This window comes from Nyctibius grandis, chromosome 16, assembly GCF_013368605.1.
Source record: "Nyctibius grandis isolate bNycGra1 chromosome 16, bNycGra1.pri, whole genome shotgun sequence".
NCBI lineage: Eukaryota > Metazoa > Chordata > Aves > Nyctibiiformes > Nyctibiidae > Nyctibius > Nyctibius grandis.
Window position 1 is genome coordinate 7,224,606 of NC_090673.1, and position 27,576 is coordinate 7,252,181.

The 27,576-nt window shown below is 54.2% G+C and overlaps 2 protein-coding genes across 2 annotated transcripts; both read left to right on the forward strand.

Moving 5' to 3' along the window:
- The first annotated feature begins 1,235 nt into the window (after positions 1-1,235).
- On the forward strand, positions 1,236-12,916 carry ANAPC2 (anaphase promoting complex subunit 2). Its single transcript, XM_068413908.1, is given in 13 exon segments — positions 1,236-1,703; positions 2,526-3,148; positions 3,658-3,790; positions 6,070-6,244; positions 6,392-6,511; positions 6,985-7,102; positions 7,186-7,367; positions 7,516-7,657; positions 8,412-8,487; positions 9,070-9,273; positions 10,983-11,112; positions 11,408-11,643; positions 12,407-12,916. Coding segments are annotated over 13 exon segments (2,820 nt in total). The 3' UTR covers positions 12,620-12,916.
- Positions 12,917-19,815: 6,899 nt separating this feature from the next.
- TOR4A (torsin family 4 member A) lies at positions 19,816-26,715 on the forward strand. Its single transcript, XM_068414033.1, has 2 exons — positions 19,816-20,056; positions 23,978-26,715. Exon 2 carries the CDS (start codon positions 24,017-24,019, stop codon positions 25,583-25,585), a length of 1,569 nt encoding a protein of 522 aa, XP_068270134.1. The 5' UTR covers positions 19,816-20,056; positions 23,978-24,016; the 3' UTR covers positions 25,586-26,715.
- The last annotated feature ends 861 nt before the right edge of the window (positions 26,716-27,576 follow it).

Below are 27,576 nucleotides of genomic sequence, written 5' to 3' on the forward strand. Positions count from 1 at the left end.
TCTGTGGAAATCACTAAGTGGTCAGAGAAGAGAGGAAGGTAAGTGCCCTGCAGGACGAGACACCGGTAGAATGTGTTCATGGAATCTTGCCATCTTGTCCATGGAAGAAGGGAAGGCAAGGAGTGCAATTACAGACAAGAGATGTACATCCACAGGAAAGGAACTTTGTTACTGGGTTCTGGTGGCAGGACATCTGTGACATCTGCATTTCCTCTCCTAACCACCCCTGCTTTTTACCTGCTGTGGCTGTCTTTTAATTTCAATAAACATGAATTCATTTGTAGGTTGGGGGGTTGTGACTTGTATCTCAGGGAAGGTTTCTTTTAAAAGGTGCTGTTTGTTTGTGTAGCTTTACAACACAACTTTTCAGGTGTTAAACTTTACCCCAACCCATCAGGTCTTGAAGTAGGCTGAGAAAACAGCTCCAGACTCATCTGAAAAATTGTCATGAGAAAGTACCGACTTTGGGAGATGAAGAGGATCTAACACGGAGTAGTTGATCACATTTGAAAACAAATGGAGAAAGGAGAATTTAGGGAGCAGCTAATGGGGGGAAAGAGTGCTCTTGAACCCAACAACTCCTTGTTACCAATAAAAAGAAGATCATGGCTTATCTGAAAGCAAGCTGGAAAGATCCTTTTATTTTTTTAAAAAAGCTGATTTAAATTTTTAAAATTCAAAAGTGAATTCAGCTGATATCCTACATGCAGGATCAAGCAGTCCCTGCCTGGCAGGAAAGGTGAAAGGGCTGAGCTATCCCAGGAACCCAAATAAGAGTAACAGCCCTTGCACTGTTTGCCTCCTTCCCCCCGCTTTACTGGTCCAGCATTTCTCCTCTTTTAATGAGATTATTCCATTAAAGATGGAAGAAATTACATTAAAAGTGAGGCAAACTGAGTGTCTAGGAGGCCAGCCGCTCTGTCAGCACAGTTTGGCGTTCCCTGCATGAATTCATGGTCTGCTGGGTCAATGTCCTGTCTCTGGTTTCTCCTTTTTTCCCCCCCAAATGATGGTTTCTGCGATGGGTCCTGTTTCAGGGGTCCGTCCCAAGGACCATTGGGATGTATCCTGACGCTATGCTTTCCCCAAGCTCAAACAGCACTAAAACAAACCCCAACCACCCTCCTCCTTAACGGTGACGCTCCGGCCCCGGGCAGCGGCCGGGCGGGGCGGGGAGCCCCGGGCGGGGGTACCTCGGCGCGGGTACCTTGTCGTAGGCCTCCTCGCTCTCGGCGATGGTCCTGTCCAGCTCGCTGCGGGCGACCAGGTGCTTGGCCAGGCTCTCGCTGGTGCGGGCCAGCCGCTCGGTCAGCTCCCAGATCCGGCCCTGAAGCCGGCTCCGCTCCGCCTCCTCCTCCCGGATCCGCCCGTTCAGCTCCTCCCGCCGGGCGCGCAGCTCCGCCAGCCCTGCACGGCACGGACCCGTCAGCCCCGGCCCCGCCGCCAGCCCCAGCCCCGCCACCAGCCCCGGCCCCACCGCCGGCCCCGGCCCCGGCCCCGCTCACCCTCCCGTAGCTCCGCGTTGTAGCGCCGCAGCGCGGCCTCGGGCCCGCTCATCGCCCCGCCCGGCCCTGCCCAACGTCCGGCCGCGCTCCGCCTCTTCCTGCGGCGCGGCCCGCATGGAGCCGCCGGCGGGCGCGGGGCTCTCGGCCGCCTGGCACACGCTCAGCACCGCCCTGGTGCCGCCCACCGCCCTGGGGCTGGTGAGCGGGGCCGGGAGGGCGGGCAGGGCCCCGGGGAGGACGCGCCGCTCCCCGCTCACCTTAGGCCGCCGCCCGCGGCTCTCTGGGCCCTGTCGGGTCCGGCCGCCCCCGGTGGGCCCGGGGCAGGGCCCCGACCCCGCCGGCCTCGCGCTGCGCCGCCCCCGGGGTGGCTGAGGTGGCCCCAGCCTCGTCCCCCGGCCTGGCCGGTCCACTCCGCTCCTGGGTCCGGTTTTCGGTGCCGCTGCCGGGGCTGGGGGGAAAAACGGCTGGAGCTGCCGGCTTGGGGAGGGGGGTCCTGCGGTGCGGGGGCTTGTGTGTGCTGAGGGGCCGTCCGGGAAGGGCCGCGGGGGTCCAGCCGTCCCCCTCTCACCCCGTCCCACCGACCAGGAAAGCGCAGGTGCCAAAAAGGTGCTCTGCCCCCTGGTCGCTCCCCGGGGGAGCCAACGTCAGCCGAGGGGGTTTTGCCCTGGAACTGGGCATTTCGGGGACCTGAGGGTGGCTCGTGGCTCTCCTGTCAGCAGCGCTTGGTGCCTCTCTACAGCTGCATCCTGGCCAGTGTGTGGGTCCTGCAGCAGCCGCCCACAGGGACAGCAGTGGCCAGTGTTGGGGTATTTGGCCTGGGACATGGGCACTTGGCTTCCAGCTGCGGGCTGAGACCCCAGTGGCTCTCCACAGGGGAATGGTATCTGCCTGGTGCCATCTGACAGCAGAGTCCATGTGCATTTGGTTCCCGCTATTTGAGATGAGCGGTCTCTTCTGCTTTAGATCCTTCCAGAGAAGACTTTTTTGTGTGCTTAACTTGATATCCCCTCCGCTTTTCAGGCAGCTCCGAGGTCTGATGCTGTGGGGCCGCTGAAGGATGCCGACCTGCGGGCAGCCCTGGACGTGCTGCGGTGTTACGACCTGCACTCGATTGTGGAGGAGTGGTTCATCGAGGTGCTGCAGACGGACCTTCAGGCAAATATAGCTCCTGAGTTCTGGAACTGCATCAGCCAGTATGAAAACACGGCTGAGGAGCCCCAATGCTCCTCGCTCCTTCTGGACGCGTTTTGTCTTCTCAAGTGCCGCCTGGACCCTTACCTGAACAGCCTGGAACTTCTGGAGAGGTGGACCAAGGCAGGCTTGCTTCTGGGGACAGGTGCTCAGATGCTGCAAGAAAAGGTCTACACCATGTTCAAGGCTATCCTTTTCTTCTCCACTACCAAGTCCTTCCAGGAAATGATCCAGCAGTTCTACAGCCGCACTTTCAGGATATACATGCGGCAGTGGAAGAAAGGAGAAGATGGAACGAACGAGTGCGAGAGCAGCATGAGCGAGAACGAGCAGGAGAGTGATACAGAGGAGGGCGGAGGAGAGGGCCCACTGTGCGCAGGCTGCAGCAGCAAGAGAGAGCAGTGCTGGTGCCCCAAAGCCATGGAGCAGTTTCAGCAGCTCAATGACATTCTGTATGTAGATTACGGGGTGGTGGGTGTCACTCAGAACAAGCACATGGTCCAGGTGGGGAGCAGCAGCAGGTTTTCTTGATACCTGAAAACAGGAGGAGTTGTGGATGAGGTCAGGCTGTGTGATAGTCGTGGCTAGAGAGCTTGACCCAGGGTTTCTGCAGCTGGTTGCCAACTGGTGGTTGATCTAGAGCAGATCTTTAGACAAAGTTCCTTTCCCTGGATATGAGAATATCTTCCCCTTGCTCTAAGGCCTTCTGTCCACAAAGAAGGAAACTCTTCTAAATGAAAAAGCTTTTGGTGGCTAGAAAATAACATTTCTGATGGGATAGCAGTAGTGTCACGTGTTATATATGTAGTGCGTCTATGCAGCTATCAGAGCATTTAAACTAAGAGCTGTGCCTGCATCTGTGGACCACAGAGGGGGGAAGGTGCCTTCAGGTAGATTTTCTTTATTTGCTTGTACCGTTGCTTCCATACGCTCTGACTCGGGTTGCTGTCTGTGTCCGTAGCCGCCGGCTGAATTTGCTGGAGAGAGTGAGCGCCGATGCTGTCACGACCATCTTGCACCGGATGATAGAGGAGAGGATGGAGCAACGCTGCAGGGGGGAATACGAGCACTCCTTCCTGGATGAGTTCCAGGAGGTAAGGAAGGCCTGCAGGCCGCGAGGGCCCTGCCTTTGGGGTGTGCAGCTGCTCCTCTTATTGCTTCAGCAGCTCAGGCTAAAAGCAGGTTCTGCCTGCAAACACCTGGTCCTGGGCTGCTGCTCCCACCAGCCCTGGCAGAAGAGGTGGTTAAAGCTGCCCGTTTTGACGTAATGCTGGAGGGGAAGGTTTGCTCTGACCTGTGCGTAATGGACTGTTAAATTTCACCCGGAGATGTCCATAGTACTGAGGGAATTTCTGTGGTTCTGTTTTACAAACTACAAGAAAGTGTCGTGCCAGCTGGCCTGCAGAGAGCCCTCCCTCTGTGTAGGTGGGCTCATAATTTGAATTTGTGCGGCTGGTGTTTTTTCCTTTCAATTTTTCAGCATCCCTTTAAAATAGGAAGCGAAGGTGGGAGGTGGTACTGTGTTATTGATCTCACCAGTGGGCCACATACAGAATTAAAATCCTTCCTTGCACCTACCCAGTTGTTTTCCTGCTACCTTAAACTGAGTTCATGTTGGGCTGTTTACCCAGTATGACCTTAAAATAAAATTCTTCTCTGGGTTATGGCTTTTCCAGGATACAGTCCTGGCTCTGCAGGCTTGCCCTGCGCTCTTTGTTCCTCGATGCATGACCTTGCCTTTGCCTGGGTAGAAGAACAAAGCGTGCAGGCCGGTTGCCATGCGGACCAGCCTGCTCTCTGTGCGTGTCCCAGTTCCCTTGCTGTTTGCCGTGCCGGCCGTTTTTGTCGTCTGCAAACATCAGCAGTCATTTTATATTTACTTCCCTTTAGTTGCAATGCCTTCTTTATTGGACCGAGTGTGAAAAATGCTTTTGGATGACCTGGAGATTGTTTAAGGACCTTTTTAAGGGCACCGGAGACAATGCAACTGCATTCCACTTGTCAGACATGGCAGAAGGTCCCCTTGCTCCCAGCTCTTCAGAAAGGCCAGCGTGTTTGGCCACAGATTATTGGAGCATAGAATTAGGAAGAGATGATTCTAACAAAAAAAGTAGAAGCGGTATCCAAACTGGGAAGATATTTTAAAAAAAAAAAAGAAAAAAAGCCCAAGCCTGGCAAGGTAAAGGTAAAATAGGAGAAGACTGAGCAACAGCTCGCTAAAAGTACAAGTGCTGACACGAGAGCCCTGTTTGGGACACAGCAGCAGCAGTCTGGAGTGTCAGGCGCTGATCAGGCTGTAACAGGAGCACTCGGAGAAGATAAACTCATGGGGCAAAGTGGATTGGTGTGATAATAATTGTATTCCTTAACACTGAGTTGCTTTGCATCAGTTCTAGTCCTGTCCTTTTGTCCTGTAGGAGAATTCTTTATCCGCAGTTTTGCTCAGATCGATGCCCAGGTGTTCTCTAGTTCTCAGGTTCGTCCTGCCTTGTGATTAGCAGAACTTGTGCATTCCTTCAGTGTTTCCTCAAGACGAGTAGATAATTAAAAATTAACATAGTCAAACCAGATCTGGACTTAGCACCAGTTATCAAAAAAGATTAATACTTACTAGCTATTAATACTCAAATACTATCCCAGGCAGTACTAGACATTTGCCACCTTAAAGGAAAAATAAAATTTAAAAAACCCTTTTCTTTTGGATATCTGGGTGTTGTATTTGGGTATATTTGCCAATTACACATTTCTCTGTAGAAAACTAAATCTCAAATATAAAAAATTTATCCTTCTGATGCTCTCTGTTCAGGATTTTTTTTTATTATTCAGTGACTGGGCTGGTATTTGAGGTCTTGGTTTCAAGTTGCCTGAGTTTGGTTGGTAAGAGTATGTCTGTGAGTCCTTGGGATGACTGGCTTGCTCTTCATTGATTTCAGGAATCATAGAAATTTTGGGCCAAGGATGGTGTGATGGGCAATTTACTCATATTCTTGTAAAGAGAATAGTTCTGCAGGTACAGAATATGAATGGAATTCTGCAAGAATAGAATAGTCTGCAAGTTTTTGAATATACCCTGTCCTTTTTGGAGCCCAGCACCTATGCACGGTCCTCAGTCACCCCTTATCTTCTCATACACCTCTGCATAGCCTATATCCCGTATCTTTAGTTGAAGTTCATATTCTTTCAGTGAGGCTTTCCCCGGCTATAACCCAGGCCAGGGTGCATTTGGAGAGCAGCTGGAGGCTATGCTGTCCTTGGCTAGCTGCTCATTTCTGCTTCCTGTGGTAGCTGCCTCGTGCTGGGATAAGTGTGGGACATGGTTTGTGCATCCAGCTGTGGTGTTCACCTTCTCTGTGCTCTCCCTCTCCTTGTGCAGTGGATTGAGAAAGTGCTTGGCTGGCTCAGCAGGGTTTTTCTGCAAGACAGTCCCTTGGCACGCTCCTCTCCAGAAGCTAGCAGCACCTTGAAGCGCTGGCGGTGCCACGTCCAAAGGTTCTTCTACCGCATCTACGCCAGCATGCGCATTGAAGAGCTCTTCAGCATTATTCGAGGTAGGTGTGACCCATTCAGTGTTCATTCACTCTTGGACTGGGATTGGATGAACAATAGATCTGTCTTCCTCTCCTGATGTGCCACGGTGTCTCCTCTTGCCTTCCTACGGAGCGTGGCACTGTTTCTGATCACTGCTTGGTTTGTAGATTTCCCAGAGTCGAAGCCTGCTGTGGAGGACCTCAAGTTCTGCCTGGAAAGGACTAATCAGAGGCAGCAGCTGCTCAGCTCCCTGAAAAGCGCCCTGGAAATGCGACTTCTGCATCCTGGTGGGTTTTACATCCCCATGTGTGTCGTAATACTGTATGGAGCCTGTGCATGAGTGGAATCTACTGGGAGCCATCATCTGATTTCGTGTTTGATGAGTGTGAGGCAACCAGGCTGTGCCCATCATGTGCTCTCTGTGTTGGAGCATGCATGAGCAGCAGTGGCTGATTATATCCCAGCCCCTTCTTGCCTCACTTCTGCAGTATGGTGAGGAGCAGAGCTAGAAGTTTAGCTTTGGTCCAGGTGGGTAAAGGCTTCTTTGCTGTGTGTGGTCTGAGCTCCTAACACAAAATCTAGGCTCAGCCAGTTTATAGTAGTCTCTGAGCCTGTGTTTGTGGTTGCAACTGGTTTCTCTGCCTTTGGCTGGGGCAGAAGGGCAGCAAGTCCTTCACCTCTGACTCCATAGATCGATCCTTGCATCCAAGCCATGAGTCTGTGCTCTGGGACTCTGACTCCCTCTGCCCCTCTCCTATAGGAGTGAACACATCCGACATCATCACTCTGTACATCTCGGCCATCAAGGCCTTGCGGGAGCTTGACCCCTCCATGGTTATCCTGGAGGTGGCCTGTGAGCCCATCAGGAAGTATCTGAGGTAAGAGGCTTGCGGGGCAGTCTTGCGCGTCCCCTTTCCCTCCCCATCCCTTCACTTGCTCTGTTTCTCTTGCCTGTTGGCAGGACTCGGGAAGACACGGTGCGGCAGATTGTGGCCGGTCTCACAGGGGATGCTGAGGGCTCCGGTGATCTTGCAAACGAGCTCTCGAAAGCTGACCCAGTGACCCTGGAGAACGGCCAGGAGAGTGACGATGACATCTCAGAACCAGGGGACTGGGTTCCTGACCCGGTTGATGCAGATCCAGGTTAGATGCCAAGACCACAAGTCCTGGCAGCCCACTGTTTTCCCCCGTGGGCTGTAGTCTCGAGCAGCTCATCTGCTAGTCCTTTAGAGCCGAGCTGGGCTGGGCCAGGTGTGTTAATCTCACGCTGTCATCTGCTGGATTCCACTAGGAAAATCAAGTTCCAAGCGTCGGTCCTCGGACATCATCAGCCTGCTGGTGAGCATCTACGGCAGCAAGGACCTGTTTATCAACGAATACCGCACGCTTCTGGCTGACCGGCTGCTACATCAGTTCAACTACAGTGCTGAGAGGTGAGGTCCAAGTGCCCAACCCCAGGGCTTCCCACGGTAAAATCACCTGATAAAGGTGTGCTTCGGACTCGGTCCTGTGAACGGCTGTTTCTGGAGCCAGGAGTGTCTTTGGCCATTTCCTCTGCAGCTTTGGGTTTGCATCTAGAATTTCACATGCTCACCTCTCGGGCTGCTTGCTGCTCAGTCCTGCCCTTGGCTTGCACTAATAGGGCAGCATGTAGAAAATTAGGGGCACCGACACCCTCTTAGCTCCATCCCACACGTTCTGGTGGCTCTCACAACGTGCATAGGCTACTTAGGGTCAGCAGAAAGTGTCAAAGTAAGAAAAAGGGATGAAGCATCAGGAAACCTCAGCTGCAACCCGGCTATGTCTCTTGATTCAAGAGTTGCTGTGGTTTTCCTTCTGTGAAATGCAGCTAGTGCGAGCCACACCTGGGATGGGCAGTCTCAGGCAAGTGGCTTGCCAAATGCTGAGGTTGCCCTGTGTTGTCGAGGGGGATGGCTAGGTGCCATGCTCATCCGAATGAAAGGGATGGGAAGGTCTTCAAAAAGCTGCTGGCCTGCAGAGGAAGTGACTGTTCCTCACTTAGATGCCAGGAGGCATCCTGCCCAGATGATGTGCCTTGCAAGGCTTCCTAGGAGAAGCACCCTTGTGCCAGGGAATCCCTTTTCTGGCTGTGTTGCAAGGGGTGGAGGCCAAGCCAGGCTCCTCTGTCTGAGGGACCTGTGTCTGATCCGTTGTATCTCTTACCAGGGAAATCCGCAACGTGGAGCTGCTGAAGCTGCGGTTTGGTGAAGCTCAGATGCACTATTGTGAAGTCATGTTAAAAGTAACTTTTTTTTTTTTTAAATTCAAGTCCTGGGTGTTTGAGCTCATTGGGGAAGGGGAGGGACTTGAGGAGTGACCCAAAAAGGGTCTTTTAGGAAAGTGGAGTTCCCAAAATCCCAGTGAGGGGGCTGATTTGTGACAGGCAGAAGTGCATCCAAAATCATGTCTGTTTTTTAAGGCCTGTGGGTTGGGTTATCGACTCGGGGATGGTTGCTCTGGTGCTGTTGTCTCTCCTGCCCTTCCTGCAGCACAGTATTCTGGCATTGAAGAGCTGGGCTCTTCCAGGTCCACTGGGGTTGGGACTCTGGAGTTTAATTCACTTGGAGCACTGTGAGAAGAACACAGGTCTGGAGGGACTCCAGTGTAGGCTAGTGTTGAGTTGTAAGCCCTTCCTTCACCTCCTCACAAATGTTTCTGAGTATGTAGCAGACTTTATAGTAGACACACATGATCGTGTCCTTTCCAGTGTCCCCATCATCATTTGGAGACAACTCTAGTCACCTTGTTTAAGCTTCTCCTTTACTAAGGGCTAGCACTGACTTGGAAGAGAAGGAGCTGCCTTAGCTTCCTCTGCCTTTTCCAGGATATGGCTGACTCGCGACGCATTAACGCCAACATTCGTGATGAGGAAGAGAAGCTCCCAGAGGAGGAGAGGCCACCGTTCAGCCTCGTTGCCGTTATCCTGTCCAGTGAGTTCTGGCCACCACTGAAAGAGGAGAAGCTGGAGCTTCCAGAGCAGGTCAAGGAAGCCATGGAAGCCTATTCCAAGAAGTATGAGAAATTAAAGGTGAGGCAACCTTAACGCTCCTTAAAAAAGGTGTATGCTGTTCAGACTGTGTTACATAGCATGGTTTTTGCAAAGTCTCCTTTAACATCCCTTAAATTTTAGCTACTAGTACACCCACGCTGGTACGGTGGAATCCCAAAGCCCTTCAGCTTTGAATCGAGGTTAGAAGCTGGGCTAGCTTAGCGATTGCCCAAAGAAGGGTTTATCTCTTTATGGGGTGCCTGGGTCATTGTAGTGACTGCAGATAGGGAAGAGAGTCTTCTAAAATATCCCTGTGTGTGAGTTAAATGGATACTGAGGTGGAAGTTCTTTGGCATCTTAAGTCTGGTCTAAGCTTGTTGGCCTAAGTTCTATAGTAGTAAGAGTGACATCCTGTCCCTGTTGGGCCTCGTGTTATTTGGTGCTCTGGCACTCTCCTCCCCTGTTTGTCCTCCTGAAAAGAAGTTCTTTTAACATGGTCTCATTTTAAGATTCACTGTTAGTCTGGAGTTAGATGAATGTTGCTTCCTCTTCTGCCTGTGGTCTCTCCTGGGTTGTTTCATTCATTTCTGGAGAGTCCCTGAGCTCCATTTTAGACAGTTCAGGTGCACTCATTTTTGGTCAGTTTGACTGTGGCTCAGACAAAGACTGAATCTGTACCTTTATAAGCAGCATGGAAAGGTGGGAGAGTGTCATACAGAGCAAATATAAGCAACCGTGACATGTTCTTCTGTTCTCCAGGCACTTGATCATGGCAGTTAGTCAAATAGAGAAGGCTGAGGTGCATCTTGCTCTGCACATACAGAATGGGTTGGAAGCAGGAGCGTCTGTCTGGAAGTCAAGGAGGAATCTAGGTGACTTCCAGAGCTGTGGTCTGGGTTTTCTCATGTTGCAGCTTCTTATCTGGTGGAGTGCAGAGCACACATCTGGAGCATGGATGATTCAGATCTCACTGTCATGCCAGTGTAGTGTCTGTGTCTGCACACGCAGATGGTTCTTTGCAGCCAACCTAAACATGATTTGGTGTCTCATGCAGGTGTTCCTCTTTGCCTGTCCACTTGTGCTCTGACTCCACTTCAGGCTTGGTTTTCTATATCCTTTCTTGAACTTGTTACTGTACACCAGGTGATACGTGCCATGAGGCTGGGAAGCTCATAGCTCTGGATCCTGTCTCTTCTGCTGTAACTATGGGCCAGATGTGGATGCCAGCTGATTTCTGTGCCTGCAAAAAATTAGGAGAGGATGCAGGAGGGGATGCAAGGAGGTAGCAGCCTCCTCGAGCATCCTCAGCCTTCAAAGCAAGCAGTGCTCTTTTCACATCAGTATTGGAAGAAATTGCTTCTCTTGTGGGGAAATCCTGCCCCAGATAAGTATTTATTTTCCAGTAGGAGTTTGTCCTGAGTGGCCCAATTGGTCTTCCAGTGTTTCCTCAACCTGTGCTGACCCTACAGAGAGCTGAGTGACTGGCTTTCAGGCAGGAGAGGAGCATTGGTCTTGGGCAAGGGCTGAACAACAACTTGTGCTGAGGAAGATGTTTCCCATGAGGGGGCAGGGGACAGTTGGGTGGTGGCATTGCTGGGCGACTCATGAGGAGGGGAGCAGCTTTTGTATCTGGCAGAGGTGTGTGGAGTGCAACTGGCCCTGGTGGTAGAGGGGCATTTGCAGTGATGCAGCAATTAGTGGTTCCTGTTAGAAGATCTGCTGTGAGTGGCTGCTTCCCTCTTTTCCAGGCCATGAGGACCCTGAACTGGAAGTACCACCTGGGCCTGGTGAGCTTGGATGTGGAGCTGGCAGATCGCACCCTCTCCCTGTCTGTCTCTCCTGTGCATGCTGCCATCATCCTGCACTTCCAGACCAAGAGTGAGTGCTGTGCCAGAGACTCGGCGTTACTACCCGTGGGTGGGTGGGAAGGCCACGTTGCTTGGGTGGCTTTAGGCTCTGAGAGATCTGGCAGCAGGACCAAGACCTGGTTCATGGGCTTGGATCTACCACGGGGCTCAGCCAGGTTTCCAGCTCTCCTAGCAGACAGCACCCAGCAGGGCAAGAGCTCAGCACCCTGCTGCTTTCAGACAGTCGCTGCTCGCAGCTGCTTGCTCCTGGCAGTGGAGGTGGGCAGGTGTCCTGTGCTTTGCTCTGATATTCGTGGTCTCCGCAGGTACGTGGACACTGACAGAGCTGAGTGAAGTGCTCAAGGTGCCCGTGACATCACTGAAGCGGAAGATGACGCTGTGGCTGCAGCAGGGTGTCCTGCGTGAAGAGCCCCAAGGCACCTTCACCGTGATTGAGGAGGAGCAGAAGGACCAGGTGGAGAAGGTCGTTCTGATAGACAGTGATGAGGAGGGGGACTCTGCCATGGCGTCGCAGGCTGACCAGAAGGAGGAAGAGCTGCAGGTACCCGTCTGTGTGTCTTGGCCGCTTGCGAAGCTGGCGGGACCATACAAACATCCCCTGCTTGTGGTTTTGGGGAATCTGATTAAGGTGATGGGTTCAGTTTGCACTTTGGATTTGCATTTTCCACTGCAGTGGCCAAGTCCAGCGTGAGGGTTTTTTGAAGCGGGTATCTCTTGATTAATGCTCACTGGTGCAGGTGCTGGGTCGCAGCCTTCCCTCCAGAAAAGTGCCCTGCTGCTGAGCCAGGCAACCATTTGGACATCTCTAAATGTGCTTTTTCAGTTTAAAAAAAGAAAAAGTCCGAGACATGATTTCATATTTGAAACTAGTCATAACTTCTTTGGATTCACCCAAACAGCCCTTTTTGGTGCTTAGACTGCCACAAAGGCTTACCCAGCACTAACAGCTGGACCTTTGCCTTCTCTGTGTTGTGGTTCCTGGACACTTCAGTGTTTTTCCTCCCCATGTGTCATGTTGTGTGTGTGTTGTGCCACTGTGCAACACACAGGTGTCATACTGGTGTTCATCCACAGAGGGTCATGCACGTACTGCACGTCAAATCCTGCTTTCTAGCTGCGTGTCCCAACACCTGATGCTCTTCTTGGATATTTCCTGTTTAACCACATGCTCATGGCTGAGAGCAGAAGTGACTGCCAGCCACAGCTCTGCTCTGCTTTTGGGGTATGGGATGCTAAAGCACCCCTTTTCTTCATGGTACAGATGTCAGTGTGATTTACTGTTGCTTGCCTGTCCCCCTCTGCAGCTGTTCTGGACGTACATCCAGGCCATGCTGACCAACCTCGAGAGCCTGTCCTTGGAGAGGATTCACAGCATGCTGAAGATGTTTGTGATGACAGGCCCCGTGGTTACAGAAATCGATATACAAGAGCTGCAGGGTTTCCTCCAGAAAAAGGTCCGGGACCAGCAACTCATCTACTCTGGAGGTGTCTATCGCCTGCCCAAGAACTGCAACTAGACTGTGAGCATCCCTGCTTTCCCCTCTGCGTCACTGCTCCGTGCCTGTGCTCACTCCTGAGTGCCGCCCAGCTCTGCATCCTGCTGGTCGTGTCTCTGCTCTGGGGGTTTGCTGTGCCCTCAGCCCCAAAAAGGGTGTCCTTTGCCACATGGGGACAGCTCAGCAGCAGCCTGGTCCATGCACCCCACAACTTCTGGGACTTGACCTGCTCCCCTCATTGCTTTTCCTCCCATATGTGAGTGTCTGGGCCCACTTCACAGGTTAATAAAAACCAGCAGTCATCTTTTTCAGATGGTACCAACTCCTTTCTTTCCTCTCGGCAAAGCACTCTTGGCATCAGCCTTCCCACACTGAAAGGGCAGGCAGGAAACTCCCCAGTCTGCCGGGCACTGTCTCCCGTTCGTTGGGTCTCCCATCTGTAGCCCTGGGAGGTTTTGGGAGGGGGCTGTTGGCTCCAGTTGCTGTCTGGGTCTCTTTGGGTGGCTAAAGCAGCATCTTGCAGCTGGCTGTGATGAACGAGACCCTACACAAAAGCAAGTGTTCACACTGTCTCCTTTGGCTTACGTGGGAGGAGGACTCCAGGGTTTGCATACCCTTGTTTGGGACTCTTAAATTGTGTGGAATAATTTTATTGTGGGATGAAGAATGCTTTAGATGGATGAGACGTAGCAGTTCTGTGGGGCAAGCTGTTTAGTCCTGGAGGGTTAGTGGATTATCCAGGCACTGGCAGGATTGCTTTAGGATGGCACAGCTATGCTTCTCCCTTCCAACACCGTGGCAGCTGCCCTCGAGGGTGCATCGTCTTGGTGAGCTTCAGAGTTATTGGCACCACTGAGATCAGCGAGGCAGTTGGATGGGATAATCCTTGAGCTCCACTGGTGAAACATCATGCTCCCAACCTGGGTGTCACGCAGTGGGTTTCAGGGTTGTGTTCTGTCTCTGCTTAATGGCATTCAGGGTTCCTCAGTCCTGCTTTCTGGGTGGGTTTTGCTCATCAGGAGGAATATGCTGGGGAAATCTGGCTTTTACTAAAAATTTGCTTTCTGTGAAGCAGCGAATGAGTTTCCACAGCCCCAGGAGTCTTTCCCCTCCCCTGAGTCTTCTATCCCAGCCTGTGGGCACTGTGGCAGCTGGAACTGAGATACCAAAGGGCCACACTTAAATCACCGGAGGAGCCCTGGCTGTTCATCCAGGTGTGCAAGAGATTTGTGGAACATAGAAAACAACCCATGTTTAACATTTAACTTGTTTTTCAGTGCCTAAAGGCCCACAAATCCCACGCCGTGGGCATCCTTCGTGCAGCCGCAGGCAGCGGAGTACGGTGCTTACCTCCTGCTTGTGCACGTTCACGGCTTTTCCTCTGTGGGTGAGAGCACGTGTTCTTGTTTCCTCGTGGCGCTTTGCTCCAGGCTCGTGGCCTCGTGGCACTAGGAGCTGGTTGGTGTGTTTTATTATGAAGCTTAAAATGTCCCTTGTGCTGTAGGGGCTCTGGAAATAACTACCTAAACCCCAGTCCGTGAGTGTGTAGGATATCACCCCAGGTAAAGTCAAGAAGAATGAACAACAGCTAATCCCAAATCACAGCAGGCAGGGAAGGGAAATCCATGCCCAAACGTGTGAGGAGCCCCACCAGACCCTGGTAGGACACCTGGCTGGAGCTGTTGTCATTTGAGGTTGAGCAGGGTGGTCAGGACACGGCACTGGCCTCGTCATCGCTGTGCCCAGTGTGGGATGTGGCTGGGGACATCCCTGGGAGCCACACCTGGGACCCATGTGTCGAAGATACAAGACCTCGTTGAACTACAGCGTGTTTAACACTGGGCAGAGGTCCTGCTGCCTGCTCCTGCTCCTGCAGCAGGACCTGCTGGGTTTTCCCTTGCAGAAAACACCTCCTGGGGACTTCTCCACGTTCCCTCAAAGGCTGCTCAACTCCTCGTGCCCTTGCTCAGCTCTTGCTTAGACACTCACCCACCGCTGAGTAAATCAAAGCAGCCCAGAAGTGCCTGGGCTCCATCCAAAACCCACGTGCCCTGAGAAGGAGCAAGATGTGGGCAGATGGTGCGGACATCCCTAGAGGAAACCGCTTTCCTACACGTGCTGCAGGTGCAGAGCCCCAGGGCTGTGTTTCACAGCTTCTCATCTTTTTTTTTTTTTTTTTATTGTTTCATTTTAATTTTTTTTTTCAGGAAAGAAAACCACTTGGACAAACAGAAGAGCCTGGAAAGGGAGGCAGCCGTGGGGTGGCAGGGTTGGTGTCTGGCGGCTGCGGGAGCCGGAGCTGCCCAGCGTGTGCCATGGCACGTCCCGCTCTGTGCTCCGTGGCTGAGCGTCCAACGTCTGGGTGCGCTGTGGCCGCGACGGGGCGGGGAAACGTCTCTGTTTGATCTTTCGAGATCAAAGAAACCGTCAGCTTTACAGTTCTGCAGCGAGGCTGCTGGCAGCTGGGGCTGTCCCCGGCCACCGAAGGAGCCAGGGCTGGCTGCTGGGGCGAGGAACACGTCTGCGAGTGACTCCAGGGCTCCGGCTGCTTCTGCTTTGCTTAGAGATGCCAAATAGTTCATTTATTTAGGTATGGGTGCAGGTGGATATATTCCTCCCGCAGTGCTTCCTCACCCCCGGAGGCAGGGTGCTGCGGGGCGGTGAGCGTGCCCCAGCTGTACCCCGTCCCCTGCAGCCCTCCCAGCCTCCCGGCGATGGGACCAGGGGCGCATCCAGCCCTCCCCCCGTGCCCAAAGCCATGGCAGTGCCGCGGAGATGGGGCAGGGGACGAGCGTCTTTCCTTCCCTGCCCTTTCCCTGATGCTCCCTGCCATGGGATGGACCCGGGGGTGTGATGAGTTTGTCCATCCTGAGCTGAGGGGTGAGCAGACACGGAGCCGCTTCTCTCCTCACGGGAGGTCCCGGCGTGGCTGAGCCAGAGCCACTGGTGAGTTGTAGTGCAGTTGTTTCAAAGTGTTACAATAAGAAAAATTCTGGTTTAATGAGCACTTCAGCTTTTATGGAATGTAAAAGTCTTAAAATTAATTGAAACAAGCTGGAAATGCAATTTTTTCAATCTGAATGCAGAAAGCTGGAAAAAAAAAAAAAGGCTTTGGGCTCTTCCCTGCACCGTTTGCTGAGCAGCCGCGTTGCTTCAGGCCGGAGCTGCATCTTCTGGCTGAGGCGAAGCCCCGTCCCAGGTCCCTTCTCTTTGCAAATCTCTTCCACTTTTAGAGGAAAGAAAAAAAAAAAATATTTATAGCTCAAAAATTAACGTGAAATCCCTTTTCTTTACTCCTTAGATGCTTGGAAATGGCTTCAGTTCCTCCAGTGTTTTACAGACGCCCTCGTTGCACACGATAAACCCTTTCTGTGAACGCTCCTTTCCACAGGAGAGCGTCACGATGATTTTCTCTGATCACCACTTGTGAACAGAGTTGATATTTATGACATGGGGGGACGCTGCGTTGGTGTCCGTGCCGCCCGCTGCAGGAGGAGCTGCTGTGGGCATTTGCTGCTCTCCATCTTCTCCAAATTATTTCCCAAATTTTCCTTTTTTTTTTTTATCCGCCCTCAATATTGCACTTTTTTTTTCCAATGTAAAAAGCAGTTTGGTCCCAGAGCCTCCTGGGCACAGCAATGCCTGCTGCTGGTCCCTGCCCTCTCCCATCGCTGGCCCTGGCACCCACCCTGTTGCCACCCTCGTGCTGAGCCCGGCCAGCACCTCGCGGTGCGACTGCCACATTCCCGGCGGCCCCTGACACTGCTGAGGCTGACACGGGATGGGGTGAAGCTGCCAAAGCCATTTTTCTTTGTTTTTTTCCTTTTTTTATTGTTTTAGCGATAGAGCTCAGTGAGGGGAGAAAGAAACTGGATTTAAATTGGGATTTAGGAGCCGGCATCTGGCCCGGTGCTCCTTGCATGGCTTTAGAAAAAGAAAAGAGATAAAAATCCTCGCTTTCCTTCAGAAAGAGCCATCGCCCTCCTTCACCTTGGTCTATTTATAAACTGTTTAGAAGGGCCACGATAACCCAAGCAGGATGCGGCGTCCCTACAGGGGACGTTCCCCGGCCCACGGATAAACTGTTTGGGTTATTCAGGAGGCGTTAAAGCAGGGCTGCTTACGAAGGGTGGAAATTTTTGCTAAGAGTGAGATTGGGAAGAGTGTGGGGTCCGGCTCGACGGCCTCAGGGCCTCGTCCTGCCCGGGGAGTCACTGATTTGCCGCTGTTGGTGCTTCTTGCTGATGTGCCGGGTTTAGGATGCAGGAGGGCTGACGGTGCGGAGGGAGCCTGGGGAAGCAAGGGGCTGGAGCAGCAGCAGAAATTCAAGGCAGATCGACACGAGGTGGGTGATATAAAAGGTAAAAATAAACCACTGAACAGCCCAAGCCATCACTAATGTGGCTGTGGGGTTGGGAGGCAGTGGGGAGCGCTGCAAAAAGGGCTGCTCAGTGCTTGGAAAAAGGACCCCCGGGTCTGGAAATGACCCCGCGGGGTCAGATCCTGCACATGATGCTGCTGCCCCCGCGGCTGCTCGGGCAGCCCCATGCCAAGGACGCTGCTGCCCACCGTGGATCGCGTTATTTTATTATATAATTTTATTCTTCCCTTTTTGGGGCCGCAGGAGGGGTTGGCTCTGAGGTCGGGGCCCTTGGGGCTGCTTGGTGGTTTCTATATCCCCACCCCGCTGCCATTTCCCCTTCTCCACGTGCAGGCTCTCGCTTTCTGTTTTGGGGCTCCCTGCCTGCCCCAGGCTTTGCATCCATGGCTGGTGTTTCTCGCCTCTGCATCCATTTTCCTGGTGGCTCCAAGCCCATGACCTTTTCAGCCTCCTTTAGCTGCTTTTTGACAGATTTTCCCCCCTTTTTTGCAGAGTTTTGCCAGGCGAGGCTGGTGCTGCGGGTATGGGACCCCCCATCCCGGCACTGCTGGGGCTCACCCTGGACCCGTTCTGGGCTCTCGGCTCCCTCAGCCGCCCCAGAGGGACCCGCCAGCCCCAGGGGTTCACTTGCCTTATTCTGGCTTTGCGGGGGAGAGCGGAGGGGCTGGGGGCATTTGCACGCGTCCGGGATGCAGACGCTGCTGGTCAGCCCTGGAGCTGTTCCAGTGAAACAGGCAACGGGCCAAAAAATAGAGGGAAAATCTAAAATGGTCATAAAAAAAGTCGGTGACCAGCAGCAAGGGGCCTGTGGCTGCCCTGACCTCTCGTGATGCTTTCTGGTGGGGACCAAAACTGGGGGCTGCCCGTCACCTGCGAGTACCCAAACCAGTGGGTACCGCTCAGGGACTGGTACCAAACTCTCGGCTCGGAGGTCGCTGTCTCCCCGTCCTGCGCCGCTTTCTCGCCCCTTTTCCCCCGGGTGCCCCGTGACGGGGCCGAGCCGCAGCAGAGGCCGTGTTTGCGCAGGATTTGCATTCGTGGCTCTGCAGGAAGGGCCGTGGCACCCGCGGCCCCTCGTCCTGAGCCTGGCCTGGCCGCCGTTTCCTCCCTGCTTGGGGCCCGGCCGGGGGGACCCAACCTCGGCACCGGCAGGGACACAGGGACAGGGCGTGCGGCCCCAAGGTGAGTGGGGGGGACTGGGGTTGGGGGGAGAGAGGGCTGGCCCCAATGCACGCCCCCCTGCCCCTGCACTGGACACCCCCTGCATGCAGACAGCCCCCACCCCACTGCACTGCCCCAAGGCACAGGCAGGGCCCCCCGAACTGCCCTGCCCCCCTGCTCCCACGTGGCACCCCCAATGCAACACATTTTTTTCTGGGCTGTTGAGGTTTGCTAACAGCCCTCGGGTGGTGGCTGGGGGCTTTTTGCTCCTCTCGTTGCTTCTTTTAGGGTTTTTGGGGGGCATTGGTTGTTTTTTTTTAAATGGTTTTCAACCCTGCTGCTTGGGGGAAGCTCTCCCTTTGCAAAAACTTCTATTAGCCAGAAAAACATCTCTTTTCATGGCTGCTCCCAAAACGCCTGCCTGAGCTCCTCTGGAGGGGACCTCCGGCTTGGGGTCAGCCCTGCCGGGATTCCCAACCTCGAAAGCAGCTCCCCGCCACTCCGTGCTGGTGGCCGTCCTCCGGCTGAGCTCCTGCGCCTTCGTGACACAGAAATCCCCACATTTGCAAGGATTTGTTAGGCAAATCCCCTCCCGCCCCAGCCACAGCGGAGGCACGTCCTGCTGCCTGGCATGGGGTCGGGGAGACTTTACGAGTCCGGGCTGGGGGGACCCTGCTCAGAGCATCCCCTCACCACGGAGATGCAGGGACCTTCATGTCCATCGCAGCCAGGGTGGGATCTGTGCTACGATGCTCCAAAACACCCCAAATTGGGGTTTTTCCCCCTATTTTTGGTCTTGGGGAGCGGGTTCCAGCTGGTGATTTAGCCGAAAATAGGAGCTTGGCTAGTAAGAGGTTGCTTTTGGGCTTCTCTGGCTTGGCCAAACGGGGTTGTTTTTTGGGGAAAAGCCTTGGCCGGGTCTTGCAGGCGCAGGTGAGAGGTGGGGGGTGTCGGGGCAGGTTCGGTAGGGCTAAAGGAAAGTGGAGCTGCAGGTGGAGGTGAGGAGGAGCCACCGCGATGAGCCTTGGCACCGCCGGGTACGGAAAAAGCCCCGCTGCTCCCTCCTTCTCTCTCATTGCAGCTGGTGGAAGAAGTGGTTTTTCCCCAGGGAGTTTTGGTGCAGCGAGGGCTTGGGGTGCCCACACCGTGTCCTCCACAGGTCGGTCCTGCAGTGGCCGTGCAGCCTGGCCCGGCCATCCCTGTGTCCCCACATCCCTGTGCCACGGGGTCGGGGGCTGCGAAGGGGCCAAAAGCCTCAGCGGGCCCGGGGTGGCCGGGGGCAGCGGAGCAGGAGCTGCTGCGGTGCAGGACCCTGCCCACAGACAGACAAACCAACTACTCGGGACTGGCTGTTTTTTTCCAGACTCACTATTTTTTTATAAACTCACTGTTCTTTCCCCAATTCACTCTATTTTCTGCTCTCTATTTTCCCCGCTGCCAAATAACCTCGTCCCCGAGCAGCACCAGCACTGGATCAGCCCCGATAACCTCTCTTGGCAGCATCAGTGCTTTGACCTTTCCTGGCTCTGGGCTAATTACACCCCAGAGGGTGGGACGTTTTGCCCAGAGTCGGGGCTTTCGAGGCCGCGCAGGCGATGAGCTCATCCTGCTGCCCCGTCCTGCCGCGGCCGCCCGGGATTCGTGTTTCTTCGCACGATGCCGCCGTGACGGCAGCCGCCCAGGAGGGCTTTGAGCAAGAAGGGGGAGAGAAAACCAGGCAGCAGCGGCCGTCCGGCAGCGCGGGGAGAAGGAAGTGCCACCGCGGGCCACTCCTCCTCGCCATTTCCTCTCCGTGGCCGGGTTTTTATACGGATGAGAGAAGGGGGCAGAGGAGCAGCCGGCCTGTCCGAGGCTGGAGGCTGGGTTCGGCAGCCGAAGGGGAGCACCGACAGCTGGCCCCGAGGGACACGCTGCGGGTAACTGCGCTCGGTCAGGCTCCCCTGTCCCGCTCCCCACCCCACAGGGTCACCCCTTGGCCACTTCGAGCTCCATCCCTGCCATCCGCTCAACCCCAATGGCTCCTTTCCACCAAAACCAGCGCTGGTTTTGTGGGGACCCTCCTGTTCCCACCAGATTTGGATGTTCCAGGCTCTTCCCTTCTGCTTGCTGCCCTTCCTCTCGCTCTCGGTATTTGGGGCTCAGCGAAACATTTGGGCTGGGAGTGGGGCCAGGGGGGTTGAGTGGCAAGCAGGCTTTCGGGGCGGTGCGGGTGGGTTTTTGCATCGCCCTGGTTGTCACCCTTGTGCTGTGTCTTTGGGGAGGGTGAACGCCTGCACGCCCTGAGCTCGAACTGCAAAGCAAACCATATTTCTCAGCTTGTTTGCAAGTGGTGTCCCCGGGGAGCTTCAACCCGGGGTGCCGGGGCCGTGCCAGCCTCTGCCGCGATCCAGGGTTTCCGCTGCCGGTCGCTGACGCCCTCCGATCCGCAGCCCCCGCTGCAAGGGGACGTTTTGCTCCGCTTTTCCCCCTGGAGATGCTCGGTTTTGGACAGAGGGGTTGGCTTTCAGCGGCAGGATCAGCCTTTGGGATTTCCCAGCTGTTCCCTTTTCCCAGCAGCTTTGCTAACCCAAAGAGCCTGAGGTTGGGGTGCAGCTCCCTCCTCTCCAGTGCCGTCCCTGGGATTCAGCAGCCGGCACTTTAACTGGGGACACGTTTCTCTGGCGGCGTCGGGTCGACGTCTCCTGCACACCGGGCATTTTCCACCCGCGAACGGTGTCTACCCTGAGGCTGCCCCCAGCCCGGCTGCCTCCGGCTGCCCACGCAGGCTCGTCTGTTGTGGAAACCTTGTTTTGGCAGGAGTGGGGTGACACATGAATGCAAACGCTAGGGGAAAAGCTAAAGGAGGAAAGCTGGAGGTTCCTCAGGAGCGTTTCCAAGAGCCAAGTGCGAGTCTTCCCACGATGTGGCCAGACTTGGCGCAGAGCAGCGACTAACGGGGTTTGCACGAGCAGTTGTGATGCTGAGGACCGAATTGCCGGGTTCTTTTTCCTATTGTTTTCACAAAACATCTAATTAATTTGCTGAAAGCACCTGTCTGCAGGCTGGCAGCACCGCGGGGCTGGCACAACCACCTGCCCCCGGCCCCAATCCAACGTTGAGCAAGCAGGGGCTGCTCTCACAAAACTCGAGTCCTATGTAAATACCAGCAGGTATTAGGAACTGAGTCATGGTATTAATAGGATTATTATATGCGTGACTGGACAGATTTCTTGCTGAGGATGGGATTTTGTCCCTCCACCCTGCATCGCTCGGCTCGTCTGGAGGGTTGGGCACCCCGTGCTGGTGGGATGGATGTGCTGTTTGGGCTCTCGACTTTGGGGAAAGAGGGTCTGGAGCATCTCCTGGCTAATGAACACTTGGTTCTTGCCGGTTTCCATCAGCCTCGCAAGGGCCTTGGGCTCCCCACGTGGACGTGGTGGTGGTAGGAGAGTTGGCTCCAGGCTGCGAGGAGCTGAACTGCTCCGTGCTTCGGTGGGGGCTAAGGACAGGGACAGGGTGGGTGGCACCCTCCTGCGCGCCGGCAGCGTCTGCAGGGAGCGTTTGGGATGTCCCTGGTTACCCTGCCAGCATCCATCTGCTCCCTAAACCTTTTTCTATAAACTCCCACAGCTCCCCCCTGGCATTTAATCACCACCCTCTACACCTGCGTGGGTTTGGGCCTGAGAAAGCTTCACCATGTGTTTGTGTTGATGTGTGTTATGGCCCAGAGGGTTGTCCTGGCCCCAGGCTGACCTCTGCAGTGTCCCCACTCCCTGGGGACCGCGGCCTGTGCTGGTCTGTGCCGCGGGGGCTGCTCCCCAGCAGCTTTGGGGATGGCATTCGTGTTGGGGACCTTCAGGCATCGTGTGAGCAAAGCGAAGCGTGTGAGATGGGCACAAGCAAGGGTGTGACCCCAGGGTGGCGTGGGGACAGCCCCAGGTCCCCAGCGGCATCCCTGGTGGTGGCATCCCGGGTGGCGGTGGCTCCGCACCCGCTTGCAGGAATCTCGTCTGGCTGGTTTTGCTCTGGGCACGGCCAAATCCTGCACACTGTCAGCAATTAGCACTCGGGGCTAATTGCTGCACAGCAATAGCTGGTCCAGCGATGAGCACCAAGGGAGCTGCTCGCCCTGGTTCTGTTCCCGGCACACAGTCCAGAAACCAGCTCGTCCCCAGGGCAGGGGCGAAGGCTTCGCTCGGCACGTCCCAGCATTTCGGGGAAGCCAGGAAAGGAGTGGGGTGAAGCAAAGCGGTGGCCGGGAGCGTTTCCCAGCGCCTGCGACTCCCCGTCACCATTTCCCCGGCCGCCCTTTCGCTCACCGCGTGCCGGCGGGCAACCGCCTGCGTCAGCCCCGCGCTGGGGGAAGTAAAACCTTCGCCGGAGCGTGACATTTTGCACGTTGGTAACTTCCTGCTGAGCTGAAGCGAGTTAATAACAAACCCTTTGGGGACCTCCTCCTCCTCCCTGGAGACGCGGTGCTTTTGGCAAAACCCAGGGTTGATTTTTCTGGGCGGGCCATGAAAGCGGCTTTCCTCGCCCTGCCCGTGCCGGCTTCCTGCTCTCGGCGGTGGCAATGTCACCACGGCAAAGTGTCCCCATGCGTCAGCACTGCTGTGGGCCGGAGGCGGCGGGGAAATGCCCTCCCACCATGACACGGCTCCTGCTGCCACCGGCTTCGTGCCGGGTGGGGATGGGACTGTCCCCGGCGCTGCAGCACATGGAGGTGGCCGTGCACGGGGTCCTGCTGCGTGGCCATATCCAGGCCTGGAGAGCTGTTTTCCCCCGGGGGCTTCAGCACTGGGTCTGGGCCTCTTGTCATCACGTCCCGCTGCTGGAGCATGGCTTCTCCTCTCCCTCTCTGTTTGCTGACCGAGGTTTGTCCATGCGTTCCCTGTGCAGATGGTTTTTCCTAGGGACACTCATGTCTCCACACTCTCCCGGGTGGTCCGGGGTCTCCTGTGGGAAGGACACAGCGGCTGCTGCAGGTCTGGGGGTGCGAGTGTGTGGGCACACGGGGCAGAGAAGGACCGTGGGGGTAGGAGGGTCGGGGTGCTGTGGGGCAGCCCCGCTCCTCTCCCCACAGCCATGTGCTGCTGGCAGGCTTAGTCACAACCACGTTGGTTCTCTGCAACCCGTCGGAGCCCTCCCCATCCAGGGGCAGCCTGTGGAGCTGCGTACCAAGGGCTGAGCGCTGGTTAGACACTGCCCTCGCCTCCTCTCCCTCCCAGCAGTGACCGGTGCTGCCCGGCATACCCATTGGCACAGCCAGGAGAAATCCCACCCCAGGGAGACGCCGTGCCACCACAACGTGCCCAGCACAAGCGTTTCCACAGCAAGTCACTCCCATGCACGCTCCCACACCCCGAAAGGTCTCCGCGGGTGGACGCTGACTGTTCCCCGTGGGGGTGTGTACGTGCATATGCTGGCGCAGAGGTGTGGTTTGGTGTCTTGTTTATATTTAGTAGATGTAAGGAAACAGGACTGGGCAGCTCTGGTTCGGACCATGGGTCTGGCTCCTCGGTGTCCTGCCTCTTGCTCAGGGCAGCACGTAGCAGAGCCCCGGCCTTTGGCTCCAGCCAGCTCCGAGCTTTCCTTCTGCACGTGAAGGTAGGGTTGGTTTTGTGATATGCATCGATTTGCATTTATTTACACTGAATTTCATCTGTAGTTTTGTGTGTCCAGAATGTCTTCCAGAAAGTTAGCTTAGGTCTGAAAGTCTCTGCCACCTTGCCATTGCTGATTGCTACAGGTAATCGTTCTGCCCATCAGAAAGTGGGATATCTGTCTAATTTGGTTGTTCTCGGTCACCTCCTGATCATACAAAGATTAATTTTACATTGCTCTTTTTGGTTTTTAAGAAAGAAGATGATGTGAATGGGCTGTAAGAACCAGACGAGATGGATGGAGAGCTGCCCTGCGCTGAGGTGGATGGAGAAATGTCCTCTGCCACAGAGGATCTGGGAGGAGAGATGCCCTGTGCGGAGAGCGATACCGAAGGAGACATGTCCAGTGCCGAGAGCGATGCAGAAGGAGAGATGACCAGTGCTGAGACCAACACAAAAGAAGAGGCACCTTGTGCTGAGAGCAATGCGGAAGGAGAGATGCTGGTTACTGACAGTGATGGGGAAGGGGAAATGCCCTGTGCCGAGGGTGATGCAAAAGGAGAAGCGTCTTGCGAGGAGAGTGATGGGGAAGAAGTACCGGATACTGAAATCCCTGCTGCTTCAAGGAAAATGTTTTCTATTTCTTCTCCCTTACGGGCAATTATCCGCCTGCGACGACGATACCGGGTGCAAAAGAAAAGCCGTCTGCATATAGAGCTCCCTCGAGAAAAGTCTTCAGAGCTTGTCCATACGAGGCTGCTTCAAAGGCAGCTTTCCCTCAACCGCACTAGCCTGTATGGCCCTTCCATGTCCTTCTTTAATCAGGCCAGCTTAGGAACTTCGCAGTACTTCACCTTTGACACAACTGTGGAGCAGTACACTATGAAAAAATGCAGGCGGAAAAAGAGCAGAAGGAAATCTAGGGTAGTCCTGTATCCAGATAAAACAAAAAGATACCTTCCAACGGAGGAGAAGAGCAAGGCAAAACGCTGCCTCCTCTTGCTCATTGTCATTATCTTCTTCCAGATCCTCAATGCAATAGAGAACCTGGATGATAACCTCCAAAAATACGACCTAGATGGTTTGGAGAAAACAATGCACCGGGAAGTATTTGGACAGAAGGTTGCTGTGGAAAGTATTATGGAATTACTGAAAGACTATCTGGCAACCCACGTGCACAACAAGCCTCTAGTAATCTCTTTAAATGGCCCGACAGGAGTTGGGAAGAGTCACGTTGGCTGGCTGCTGGCCAAACATTTTCGTTCCGTCATGGACAATGACTTTGTACTTCAGTACTTTGTTATGCACCACTGCCCTAACGGGGTGGCTCCTCTTACTTGTGAAATAGATTTGTCTAAGAAGATTTCTGACATGGTTACAAGAGCCGAAATAGAGGAGAAAATACCGTTGTTTATTCTGGATGAGGTTGAACTCATGTCTCCAGTCCTGCTGGATACTCTCAGCCGATTCTTTGAACCCAATCAAACCAACGAGTTCCTCAATGCCATCTACATTTTAATAAGCAACATAGGAGGTGGTGAAATAACAAAGTTTGTTATCCAGAATGCATCCACTGAGCTTCTGCATCAGCAAAGGAGAGTTGAAGAACTGCTGAGCATCGTCCAGCCTGTACTGATCGATGCCCACCCTCTCTGGAAATCTGCCCACATCATCCCATTTGTTCTTCTGGAGAAGACTCACGTCATAAACTGCTTCCTAGAGGAGATGAGGAGGGAAGGGCTGTATCCCGACCAGAAGCATATTGAAAATTTAGCGAGTCAGCTCAGTTACTACACTACAGAGGACAAGCAGTACTCCAGGATGGGCTGCAAGCAGGTTGTGGCCAAAGTCAACCTGCTGTAGTGATTTACTGCAGAGACCGAGTCCTGCTCTCAGGATTTGCAAAATTCTGGGCTTATGGAGGAGCACATTACAGCAGGCTGTGGTCAAGGTGTCCTTTCTCAGCTCTGCGCTGACTCTGTCCTGGTCAAGGTAGAGGGACGGCAGCCTGGGCTCCTCTGCAACGTGGTCTCTGTTCTTCTCCAGATGCTTCACTTGTTCCTAATGTTCTGTGAATAAGGCACGGGCAACAAAGCCCAAGCAACCTCCCATTAATTGTGAGATGCTTTGTTCCTCACATGCTCATTTGGGATACTTGTCATTAAGGAGTTGTGAGACGAGAACAGACGCTGCAGGAGATGAATGGGAGGAGGAAATAGTAACTGGGTTACTGTCCCTGCAGTACACGTAGCCGTGTCTCACTCCTTCTCCAGGCTCAGAGTCTTCAGCTCTTTGCTTTTCTCGGTCCTGGCTGGTGGTGTGCAGAGCAGAGGCAGTGCTGGACACCTGGGAGAACTCAGAGGATTTGTGGCTCCTCATCCCCCAAATGCGTGGGCAGTCAGAGCTCTGCTTTCTCAGCTCCTACGTGACCGCGTGCTCTGGAGGCTGCTTCTTGGATCTGTTCCTGAGCTGTTGCTCTTCTGAGCTCATACCTGAGCTCACCTTTGGCACCTCCACCGAGATTTCTGCCCTGCAAATCTGTTTGGGCTCATCTTGAAGACTGCTCGGCTGTGCCAGCCAGTGCAGAAATAACCGCCGGATTGTTTCAGGTCTGGTGGTGGCAACTCATCCTGAGAGCTCTTCTGCTTTTTCCTCCTGGGTACGCTTCACCACGCTCATTATCTAGAAAGCCCAAAATAGCAACTGACATATATTTAGCAACACACACTGGAAAAGACAGTTTGGGCTGTCTGGGCCGAGTGCAGTGGGAACCCTGGGCTTGTTCCCAGTCCTGCGGGGCCAAGAAGAGGTTCTTTGCCCTTGAGACCCTGGGGAGAGCATGCTGCCTGGAAGCACCTCAGGAAAAGCACGCATCCTTGTTTTGAGCAGGCAAACTGCGCAGGTATTTATGACATTGCTTTTTCAGGTTTTGGTTTTGTGCCTAAATCCCCTTCTACAATTTGCTGTGAATTATCCTACACGTAATCCTGTGGATGTTTGCACTGGTTGTTTGATTTGCCTCTTTCTAATTGTTGGTCTCCAAAGACTTCCATCACAAACTCCTCCTTCCAGAGCTATTGTCAGGAATAAATCCAAACTATCCTGAATAAAATCATTAAAAGTACTTTTCCTTTATTGGACTGAAATGGAGTTTTCTTCCCAAATTTCTCTTCTGGACCAATGCAGCTGCACTGCCATGCCCATGCTTCCTGGCGACTTGGATTGGGAGCAAGGGCTTCAGCTTTGCTGCAGGGTTTTTGCAGACCACCTCGATGCAATGTGCGTGTGCAGCTCCTCAGGGCACGCTCACGGTAAGCCAAATCCTAAAACCACACAGTGCAGCAATGCCAACAGCTCTGTGCCACACAGCTCCTCCGTCCCCCAGAGCTGTACAGGGGGACTAAGCTGGAGATTGGGGAAGTGTGTCCCTGGCTGAGACGATGCTGGGCTGGAAAGCCTGTCCATGGTTTCTCCTCTTGAAATAATCCAATGGAGAAGCCTTTTTCTCTTGCAGAATAGCCTGTGAGAGCAGCTGGGCAGAGAGCAGGAAGGGCTGCTTGCACAGCTTAGGGGAAGGGCTCTGAATGAAACTAAGCCACCTTCCAGATCCAAGTGTCCACAAAAAGCAACGTGTATGAGCTGTATTCCCATCACGTGTGGCGCTGTCAGACCTTGACAGAGCAGCTGTGCCACCTCCAGGAGCACCTCCCCATACAGAAGACACACCAACTAGCACCAGCTCTGAAGGCACTAATTATTCTCCCCCATATCAGCCTCACCTGACAGGTCCCCACACCCAGGAGCCTTCCCTGCAAGGGAAGAACTTTCTAAGCATGCTCAGGAACCCTATTTAA

Coding starts and splice junctions, on each gene's coding strand:
- TOR4A (XM_068414033.1), top strand. CDS start 24,017: ATGGATGGAGAGCTGCCCTGCGCTGAGGTGGATGGAGAAATGTCCTCT.